This window comes from Puma concolor, chromosome C2 (genome assembly GCF_028749965.1).
Source record: "Puma concolor isolate L17-30 chromosome C2, mPumCon1.1.hap2, whole genome shotgun sequence".
In the NCBI taxonomy this organism is placed as follows: domain Eukaryota; kingdom Metazoa; phylum Chordata; class Mammalia; order Carnivora; family Felidae; genus Puma; species Puma concolor.
Window position 1 is genome coordinate 91375323 of NC_141675.1, and position 10229 is coordinate 91385551.

General features: G+C 52.3%; 1 protein-coding gene across 3 annotated transcripts in view; it reads left to right on the forward strand.

The window, feature by feature from the left end:
- The window catches only part of SEMA5B (semaphorin 5B), a 118660-nt gene extending 112288 nt beyond the window's left edge, over positions 1 to 6372 (forward strand). For 2 of the 3 annotated variants that reach the window (XM_086675241.1, XM_086675243.1), the window contains exons 12-22: positions 410 to 527; positions 669 to 850; positions 1862 to 2005; positions 2209 to 2356; positions 2475 to 2700; positions 2898 to 3116; positions 3607 to 3777; positions 3881 to 4030; positions 4351 to 4395; positions 4827 to 5032; positions 5261 to 6372. In XM_086675241.1, the coding sequence (XP_086531367.1) occupies positions 410 to 527; positions 669 to 850; positions 1862 to 2005; positions 2209 to 2356; positions 2475 to 2700; positions 2898 to 3116; positions 3607 to 3777; positions 3881 to 4030; positions 4351 to 4395; positions 4827 to 5032; positions 5261 to 5419 (1768 nt within the window). In that variant the 3' untranslated portion in view covers positions 5420 to 6372. The remainder of the gene's footprint in view (positions 1 to 409; positions 528 to 668; positions 851 to 1861; positions 2006 to 2208; positions 2357 to 2474; positions 2701 to 2897; positions 3117 to 3606; positions 3778 to 3880; positions 4031 to 4350; positions 4396 to 4826; positions 5033 to 5260) is intronic. The other variant, XM_086675242.1, reaches the window with a different exon arrangement.
- Positions 6373 to 10229: the final 3857 nt, after the last annotated feature.

Sequence of the window (10229 nt, forward strand, 5' to 3'; positions counted from 1 at the left end):
TCTATTATAGTGTCTGACAGACACTACTTTGGATTTCTGTTTACCGCATCCTCTCCAGTGGACCTAGATGAAGAGAATGGGGCACCCAGGCTTGGGGAAGGCGAGGTTAAGTGTGTGGGCTCTGGAAGGCATGGGTTTTAATCCTTGTCCAGCTCTTTGGGTTTCCTGCATATATCGTGGGGATAATAACAGTACCTTCCTCATTGGGTTGCTGTATTAAATTAATTCATGCTTGTAAAGTGTTTTAAAGGATTTCCGGCACGCAGTAAGTGTTCAATGAGCTTAGTTATTGCTGTGAAGGGCGACTGGATGGATAAGGGCACCCAGAGGAGAGTACCTAGGTGTGTTAATGGGATACAGGTGAGACTGAGAGGCAGCTGGCTTGAGTCTCAGGACCTCTGTCTGGCAGGGCATGCCTGGGGGCACGGGACCCATACTGCGGCTGGGACGGGAAGCAGCAACGTTGCAGCACGCTTGAGGACAGCTCCAACATGAGCCTCTGGACGCAGAACATAACCACGTGTCCTGTGAGAACCCTTTCATGCTCCCCACCTGGGACCTCTCCCCCTAATTCAGGCTGTGACTGTCCATCAGAATCCCCATATCCCCTGGGACCTGGTGCCTTCCCTATCCCTGACTTGTGTGACCTGTTTGCTATGTATTTGCAGGTGCGGAATGTGACTCGGGATGGGGGCTTCGGCCAGTGGTCACCATGGCAACCATGTGAGCACTTAGATGGGGACAATTCGGGCTCTTGCCTTTGTCGGGCCCGAGCCTGTGACTCCCCCCGACCACGCTGTGGGGGCCGAGACTGCCTGGGGCCAGCCATCCACATTGCCAACTGTTCCAGGTATATGAGGATACAGGACTTGGGTGGTGGCTGCCTGCCTTGGACTGGAGGAGGGTGGAATAGAGGAAATGGGGCATCTTCAGGCAGGTGTTCCCACAAAGAGACAGAAACCACTTCAGAGCTGTGCAGGGGACTGGAAAGGTAGCTAAAGCATGAGCCTTGGGGGAGTTTCGACTCTAGTGGGAGAGAAGTCTCTGCCTCGTGGGGGCTCTTGATACAAAGAGGAAGGCTGTACAGGCACAGGAGTCACAGACGACAGCCTCAGTAAGCCTTGCTGTTCCAAACACAAGGGACAGCAGGGGATGTTAGTAAAGTAGGCAGACCGGGTGCCAATCCTGAAATGCCACTCTAGGTGCAACCTTGAACTCTTTTAGAATAACTCAATTCTATATATGTTTATTGATTTGACTGTCAAAACAACCTCATGGGGGTAGGAATACAATCATTATCCTTACTTTAATGATAAGAGTATTATTGCAAGGCACAGAAATTTTCAGTAACTTGTCCAGGCTTATACAGCCAGTAAGCGGTACAGCCAGAACTTGAAAACTGGAATCAAAGTAGACAACAGTGAATAGTGTCGGAGGAGGTTGGAGCGAAGCGCGTGTTGATGTAGAACAGGGGAGAGAGCATGGGTTTGAGTGCAAGGCTTGGACAACGAAGAAGGCTGAAACAAATGTTGCCTATTGTAAAGGCAACTGGGGCCTTCTCTAGAGAATGTGTCCTTTTGCTGTGTGAGTATCTCCATGCCCTATGCCCTATCTCTATGCCCTTAGCCCAGAGCACCTCCTGATATATGGAAGAAGGTTCTCAACACATGTTTGGGGAATGAAGAAACAAATGATCACATAAATAAGTCTGCCTGAGACGGCCTGGTTAGGAGCTGATATTTTCTGTGTCACTGTCTGACAACTTCCAGACAACATAAAACCCACCTGCCCAGAGACAGACTACATCTGGGTAGCCAGGACTCAGAGCGTCATCTGTCCCTGTCCCCTCTGACCCCACCAGGAATGGGGCGTGGACGCCGTGGTCCTCGTGGGCCCTGTGCAGCACGTCCTGTGGGATCGGATTCCAGGTCCGCCAGCGAAGTTGCAGCAACCCTGCTCCCCGCCACGGGGGCCGAATCTGCGTGGGCAAGAGCCGGGAGGAGCGGTGAGCGAGGGTGTGGCCAGAGGTTCCTCAGACGCAGGCTAGCCCTGAGATCCCAGACCTCCCCGGCCTCCTAGAAACTGGCCTGGATTCTCCGAGTGTTCCGGTGGATTCTTGACCTTCCCGGGCTTGCACGCCCAGTGACCTCTTGTTAGGGAAGGGGCTGCCTGCTCTCCCCCGCCCCCAACACACACCCTTCCCCTCAGGTTCTGTAACGAAAACACGCCTTGCCCGGTGCCCATCTTCTGGGCGTCGTGGGGTTCCTGGAGCAAGTGCAGCAGCAACTGTGGGGGCGGCGTGCAATCGCGGCGGCGGTCCTGTGAGAACGGCAACTCCTGCCCAGGCTGTGGCGTGGTGAGGGCCTGAAGAGGGGGCGCGGGCAGGAGGGCCTGCACCAAGGGGAGAGCGGGAGGGGGCGCAGGGCCGGCCTGGGGCTGTAGGTCACGAGACAGTACGTGCTCCCATCCCGAAGGAGTTCAAGACGTGCAACCCAGAGGGCTGCCCCGAAGTGCGGCGCAACACCCCTTGGACGCCTTGGCTGCCGGTGAACGTGACTCAGGGCGGGGCGCGGCAGGAGCAACGCTTCCGCTTCACGTGCCGCGCGCCCCTGCCCGACCCCCACGGCCTGCAGTTTGGCCGGAGGAGGACGGAGACCAGAACCTGCCCCGCGGATGGCTCGGGCGCCTGCGACACCGATGGTACAGCGCCGTGCGGGCCCCTTCCCTCCCAGGCTCAGAGTGCTGGCGCGGGGCTGGGGGAGGCCGGGGTCGGGTGGAGCTCGGGGCAGTGAATCGCGGGGTCTGGAAGGAGCCAGAAGGACTGTGTGTGGGGAGGGAGTGGGGGCCGCTGGGTGTCCTGTCGCTGAGGCCAGTCTCCCCACCCGTGCCCCACCCAGCCCTGGTGGAGGATCTCCTGCGCAGCGGGGCCACTTCCCCGCACTCTGTGAGCGGGGGCTGGGCCGCGTGGGGCCCCTGGTCGTCCTGCTCCCGGGACTGCGAGCTGGGCTTCCGTGTCCGCAAGAGAACGTGCACGAACCCGGAGCCCCGCAACGGAGGCCTGCCATGCGTGGGCGACGCTGCCGAGTACCAGGACTGCAATCCCCAGGCTTGTCCAGGTGACCTTCCGCTTAGGAATCCCCATCTAGGAGATCCCCTAGGCTCATGCCCAGAGGACCTTGTCTTCCTCGTTTTTTGTTTTTGTTTTTTGTTTGTTTGTTTTGTTTTGTTTTGTTTTTGTTTTTTGGCAACTCTGTCCACTGGGCCCTAGAGCAAGTTTGTGCCCTGAACTTGGATACAGTGGCTTGTCCCACAGAGCAGGGCCTTTTCTCACCCTCCGTGTCACTCTCTTCTCTGTCCCTAATAGGTTAGCTAGCTAAGGAGCTTGATTTGAGGTGGAGTTGGTTTTTGATGTCTCCTTTGCAGCCTCATTTCCCCACTGCACCCCTGAGGGGATAGGGGCAATCCTTAACAGTAGGCTGTGGGGTGGTGCAAATGATGGGGTCAGGGTGGCCCAGGGCAGGGTGGCCTAGCGTGCCATAAGGTAGAAGACTGTCTCGGGCTGTGCCTTCACCTGCAGCCCCCATCACACACCCTGTCCACTTGCAGTGCGGGGTGCTTGGTCCTGCTGGACTTCATGGTCCCCATGCTCAGCGTCTTGTGGTGGAGGCCACTATCAACGAACACGTTCCTGCACCAGCCCCGCGCCCTCCCCGGGTGAGGACATCTGTCTTGGTCTGCACACAGAGGAGGCGCTGTGTGCTACACAGGCTTGCCCAGGTATTGAGAACATCCGGCCAGGGCTGGGGAGCACCATGGATCCCTTGGATCCCCACCAGGGGGTCCCAGAGCGGTTAACTTCATCCCAGCCCACAACCCACAGAAGGCTGGTCACCGTGGTCTGAGTGGAGTGCATGCACTGAGGACGGAGTCCAAAGCCGCAGCCGGCACTGTGAGGAGCTGGTCCCAGGGCCCAGCACCTGTGCTGGAAACAGCAGCCAGAGCCGCCCCTGCCCCTACAGCGAGATTCCTGGTAGGTCCTCAAGCCAGCACCTTCACACCCACCCTTCCTACCCTGTGTCCCCAACTTCCTTATCCTTCTGAAGAATCTTGGTGGGTCCAGGATGAAACACCAGAGTGGGAGGGGCACACACTTTGAGCTTTTGCCCCTTCTCACCTAGAGAATGGGCTGACCCCCCATTCTCAGAGAGTGGGGACAGGGTGGAATGAAGGCCCCAGGCCCCGTCCCACAGCTCAGCGCTGACCCACGGGTCTTCCTAAAGATATACCTAGACCAAGAGGGACCCTTCTTTCCTCCCTGCCCCAACACCCTCTCTGTTTGTCTTCCTGCAGTGATCCTGCCTGCCTCCAGCATGGAGGAGGCCACCAGCTGTGGAGGTAAAAGGAACCTGCCCCACCTCGTGATGCTTTCTACCTCTCCTCCCCAAGGAGGAGACCAGCCCTACCCTGAAATCTGGAGTTTCTCAACTTCTTGCTCCAGAGAGACAAACCTTGTGGAGGTCCTGGCTGCTTTAGACCATGTGTGGGGGCGGGGGCTGGGAGGTTCCATCCATGCCCCCCAACTAGCCAGCGGTCACCAAGTCTGTATTCAAGAAGAGTCACCCAACTCCACACCCTGTGGTTGCCTCCTCTGACCTAAACCAGAGGTGTCCCGTAAGAGAGGCCCCTGGTGGCAGGCTGCCCCGCCTTCCTGTTTTCCGGGGCTCTGGCCTCAAAGCCCTTTCTTTAGATGTCCTGCTGGGAGGCAGTCAGGAGTCTTTTCTCTCCGCAGTGGCCCTTTCCTTACCACTTGCCTCTGCCTCTCCCAGGGTTCAGTCTTATCCACCTGGTAGCCACAGGTGTCTCCTGCTTCCTGGGCTCTGGGCTGCTGACCTTGGCGGTGTACCTGTCCTGCCAGCACTGCCAGCGCCAGTCCCAGGAATCCACACTCGTCCATCCTGCCACCCCCAACCACCTGCACTACAAGGGTGGGGGCACCCCCAAGAACGAGAAGTACACGCCTATGGAGTTCAAGGTGGGAGCCTACCTGTAGAAGCAGAGTGCAGGGTAAAGGGGGCAGTGGTTCTGGCCCTGAGCTGGGCATGACTGGGCTGGGCACTCGGGAGGGCACAGGGTATCGTGAGCTGCGTCAGCAGCCAGAATGTTTTTTCACTGGCCGGTCCCTGATCTCCTTGCCCTGGCCTGTCGCCTTTCCCCATCCCTCCCTCACCCCTTTCTTTCTGGTTCCTACCTTCTTCCACAGACCCTGAACAAGAATAACCTGATTCCTGATGACAGAGCCAATTTCTACCCACTGCAGCAGACCAATGTGTACACAACCACCTACTATCCCAGCCCGCTGAACAAACACAGCTTCCGGCCTGAGGCCTCACCTGGACAACGGTGCTTCCCCAACAGCTGATAACACTGTCCTGGGGACTTGGGCTCCTTGCCTTTTTAAGGCACAGAGCAGGTGGAAATGGGACGGTGGAGCCAGTTTGGTTTTCTCCTTCTGCACCAGGCCAAGAACTTGCTGCCTTGCCTGTGGGGGTCCCATCCGACTTCAAAGAGCTCTGGCTGGCGGTGACCATGGGGGAGAGGGCTGGCTTCAGGCTGGCACGTGGCTGCAGTTCCAGCACAGCCCAGGTCTCTCATGGCCTCCTTGCAATTCACTACCGTGCTGATATCCCCTGCCTTGTCTGGGCTGTGGACCTACTGGGTGTGCGAGGAACTGGAGAGTGGAGATGGCCGAACAGCAGGCTCTTAGGTTTGGGTTGGAAATGACGCTCATGTGGCCATCACAGGCCAAGGCTGTCCCTCTCTGGCTGGCCTCAGGAAGGGCGTAGGCTACATCCTGATTATCTCTGAGAGGAACTAATCAAATGGCCCCAGAAGCTCTGGATTCTCCACCCAGGGCTGGGCCGCTGTGGTGCTGCCCCAGTGTGACCTGGGGGCCAAGGCTGGCCCAGGTTGTCCACCTTTGCCTAGCAGTCTGTATTTTCCCCAGGGACATCCCTCTGGTCAGAGGCAGTGAGGGCTGGGGACTGAAGATTGAACTTTGCTAAGAAGCCCTTTAATCTGGGCTGGCACAGGCCTCAGCTTTACCATCAGAATGCACAACAGGTGGCCCAAGAGAAAGGGAAGCAGGAGTCCAGCCTCCGTGCCACTATGGAGACTGTCTTCCAGCTGCTGCTTAGTAGAGCTGTTGGCTGAGACCTGCTTGGGAGTCTCTGCTGGCCCTTCATCTGTTCAGGAACACACACACACACACACACACATACACACACACACACAAACACTCACAACATGCTACAGTAACAAAAAGGATGTTGGGCTGTGGCATTATTAAAGATGATATCCAGTCTCCAAATGTAATTCTGTCTTTGTGCATATGTGTGTGGGCTCCTCTTGGTGTGGGTTAGAGCAATCAGAGCAATGCACTGGACTAATAGATGGTCTTCTCGGGGTGGAGAAAATGACCCACATAGAGCCTGACTTTCATAGAGGGGATCTTTCCACTTGTGAGTATATGTACATACTTTTTGGAAAATAAATTAGGGACAAGCAAAACCCTAAGTAGGGACACAAGGTATACCAAAGGCAACACAATAGGAGATTTTTCTGCCCATTCCCTTAGCAGCTCTTCTAGGCAACCGCTCCAGGGTGGAAATGCATGAGCCCAGCAGGAGAGTAGTAACGAGGGCTGTTTTATGAGGTATTTATAAGGCTTGGTTTAATAAAGCTGAAAATGACTGAGAAATGAATACGCCTCTGAAGTGGGAGAAGCCCAGTATAGTTTATGATGGATTAAGGAAAAACCTTGAAGCCTCAGTCCACCAAGCCAGAGAGGGAGAGAGAGATGAGTTGATGGACATGTCAAATTCAGAGAGCAATTTCCCAACTTAATTGACTGGGTCAGTTCTCCTTGGGCTCCCAGGGAGTTCTACTTGTAGGCCAGTCTGTAAACCCTGTGATCCTAGTGGTAAGGAGGAGGAAGAGAGCCTTCCTGGGCCCTGGGTCCTGGAATCCCTTGTGCTTACTGGGACAAATGAAGTAGCAGTGTCCTCAGACCTGGGTAGAGCCCAGTCAGAGAGCTCAGGGGACATAGTAATCCTTCTGCTTTGGAATTTTCTTATTGGGTTCCTGTTAACATCATGAGTCCAGAGCCTGTGGGAGCCTGTGGGGTGTGGTAGATCTTGGGGTCTCTGATTCTCTTGGGCCTGGTTCAGGCAGTGAGATCGTGTTCAAGGGCCCAGGGTGCCTGCTTCACAAGTGCCACTCATATGTCCAAGTGGAGGGACTGGACAGGTCTGTAGGAAGTGGTAATGGAGAAACACCCAGCTAACGCTCACCCCGTATTGACTGGAATGGCATCAGTGGGAACAAAAAGCTGCAGATGCTGTGGCAAAGCACCACACACACACACTGAATTCTCTTTTTATACAAACTGTTGTGGCTCTGGAGGCATGACCATTCAGAATGCATTAAGGGACCCACACTGTATGCAAATTAGCTTCAATGATTGGCAAAGGCTGCTCCATAGCCAGCCCTGGTCCACAGATGAGGAAGCCAAGAATGTACTCCTGAGAGGCTGTGGTGCTCTCTGGCAGGTACTTGAGGCCACATAGATGGCTGCATGGTGTCAGGAAGTTGAAGTGTGAAAGACAAGGGGACTTCTTAGGTCCAGCTGGCTCAGCAAAAGAGGGAAGGAAATACAGGGTTGGGTGCTCTAGGCCTTCTTGGGCTTTCTTGACTTCAGATAACTTTTGTGTGTGTGTGTGTGTGTGTGTGTGTGTGTGTGTTATTAAAGTAATACATGTGCATCGCAGAAAATTTGGAGGATATAGGAAACCAAAACCATAATCACAGTTATGGTAAAAACCAAGGCAGAGACTTGGGGATTTAAATGGTGGCATGGAGACATTTCTTCTCCCCTTCTCTCAACATCACTCCAAAAGCAAAGAGGCCAAAAAACAAAAGCTGTCACTATTTTCAATAAAACTAGGATGTATTTATACTCCCAAATCATAATACATGAATACAGAAAGCAAAGGAACAGCAGTCATCCAGAAGAGTGGGTGTGGGTCAAACCTAAGCACCCATGCAGTTTCAAAAACAATCAGAAATTGGAGGAACCTGATATCAGGGAAGGTGGGGTCCAGGTGGGAGCCTAAAAATGTGAGTTTGGTTGAAAATCTTTATGTAAACTTCAGCTAGGCCTTCAAGTTGTCTTTACTCTCTAGTCTTACAGCTAGGTCACCACTTCTTTGTCTCCACCGAGGGCAATAAGTATGTACCCTTGTGGGGCACCAGGGTGGCTCAGTCGGTTGGGCATCTCACTCTTGATTTTGGCTCAGGTCAAGATCCCAGTGTCTCAGGATCAAGCCCAGGGTCTTGGGCTCCACACTAACAATGTGAAGCCTGCTTGGGATCCTATCTCTCTCTCCCTCTGTCCCTCTCCCCTGTTCACATGCTCTCTCTTTAAAAAAAAAAGAAAGAAAAAGTTTTGTTCCCTTGAGACACTGAACCAGAGAGGCCCTAGACATGAGGATACCGGGCACAGAGGTGGGTATGTGATGAGGGTCTGTTTGGACAACCAGAGGAATAAAAAAGATTATGATTATCAGTGGGGTTCAGCAGTTGCCTTTTCCAGCTAACTCCAGGACTCTGGCAGCCAAGCTTCTACCGCCTTCCCTCCTCCAGGCAGGAGATTGAAAGATGATTCTTTGAAGAAACAAACTAAGTCTATAGGTTCTGAAAAAAAATAAGCCAGCTGGTACACAGAACTTGTAGTCAGTTTTCAGCATCTCACTTATAAATAGGAATATACAAATAAAGATCATAGACATCAGAGAAAAAAGTGCCGCCATGAAAGAAAGACCAAAACAAGTAAGCAAATAGAGGAACCCAATGAAAACAGATATGGTATATGCACAGAACATTTTAAAGACTCCATTAATTCTTCAGAATAAGTGAAGATACTGCATTCATGAAATAAGAACAAGATAACTTAGAAGTTAAAATATGGCAGCAGAAAAAATTAATAAAGGGTTTAAAGATAAAGGAAGTTTCCCAAAACATTGAACAAAAAGATAAATGGAAAATAAGAGAGAAAAAGAAGAAAATTAGAGGACCATGGTGCCTAGCTGGCTCAGTCGGTTTTGTGTGGGCCCCACATTTGTTGTCGAGATTACTTAAAAAATAAAATCTTTTTTAAAAAATTAGAGGGGCACCTGGGTGGCACAGTCGGTTAAGCGTCCGACTTCAGCCAGGTCACGATCTCGCGGTCCGTGAGTTCGAGCCCCGCGTCGGGCTCTGGGCTGATGGCTCAGAGCCTGGAGCCTGTTTCCGATTCTGTGTCTCCCTCTCGCTCTGCCCCTCCCCCGTTCATGCTCTGTCTCTCTCTGTCCCCAAAAAATAAATAAACGTTAAAAAAAAAATTAAAAAAAAAATAAATAAATAAAAAATTAGAAAAACTTAGGAAATTTTCTAAATTTTTCTCTAAAAAATTTAGGAAATTATCAAAGAAAGAATATAGGAAAATTTGCCAGAACCAAAGGGTGAGGTCTTCAGATCAAAGGTCCACCCAGTACCTAGCATCATGAGGCACCTAAACATGACATTTCGAAACATCAGCCTTGAAGAGAAGATTCCCACAGACAAAAAAACATTAAGAATATGAATGTATAAACCTCTTACTAACAAGATTTAAATTTAGAATACAGTGGAAATTATCCTCAAAATTCCGAAATAAAAATAATATTTGGTTGTGAATTTTATACCCAGCCAAACTATGAGTCATATGAGAGTAGAATAAAGACATTTTCAGACTTTCAGAGATTTGATACATTTCACATGTGCTCTTGTTTCAGTAAAACAAGAGTAAACAAAATGTGGATCCAAGGAAAAGGAAATCTAACACAGGAAGGGGGTGAGGAGAGATATCAGGCTGACAGCCATGCGGCAGGCACAGAGAGCCACAATCCAGATTAGTATAGGAGGACAGCCTGCACCCAGAGAGCCAGGGAACACAAGCATTCAGATTATCTGGAAGGTTTGTATGGAAAATTATATGAAGATTTATTTTATAAAACTGTTGTGGGGGCGCCTGGGTGGCGCAGTCGGTTAAGCGTCCGACTTCAGCCAGGTCACGATCTTGCGGTCCGTGAGTTCGAGCCCCGCGTCAGGCTCTGGGCTGATGGCTCAGAGCCTGGAGCCTGTTTCCGATTCTG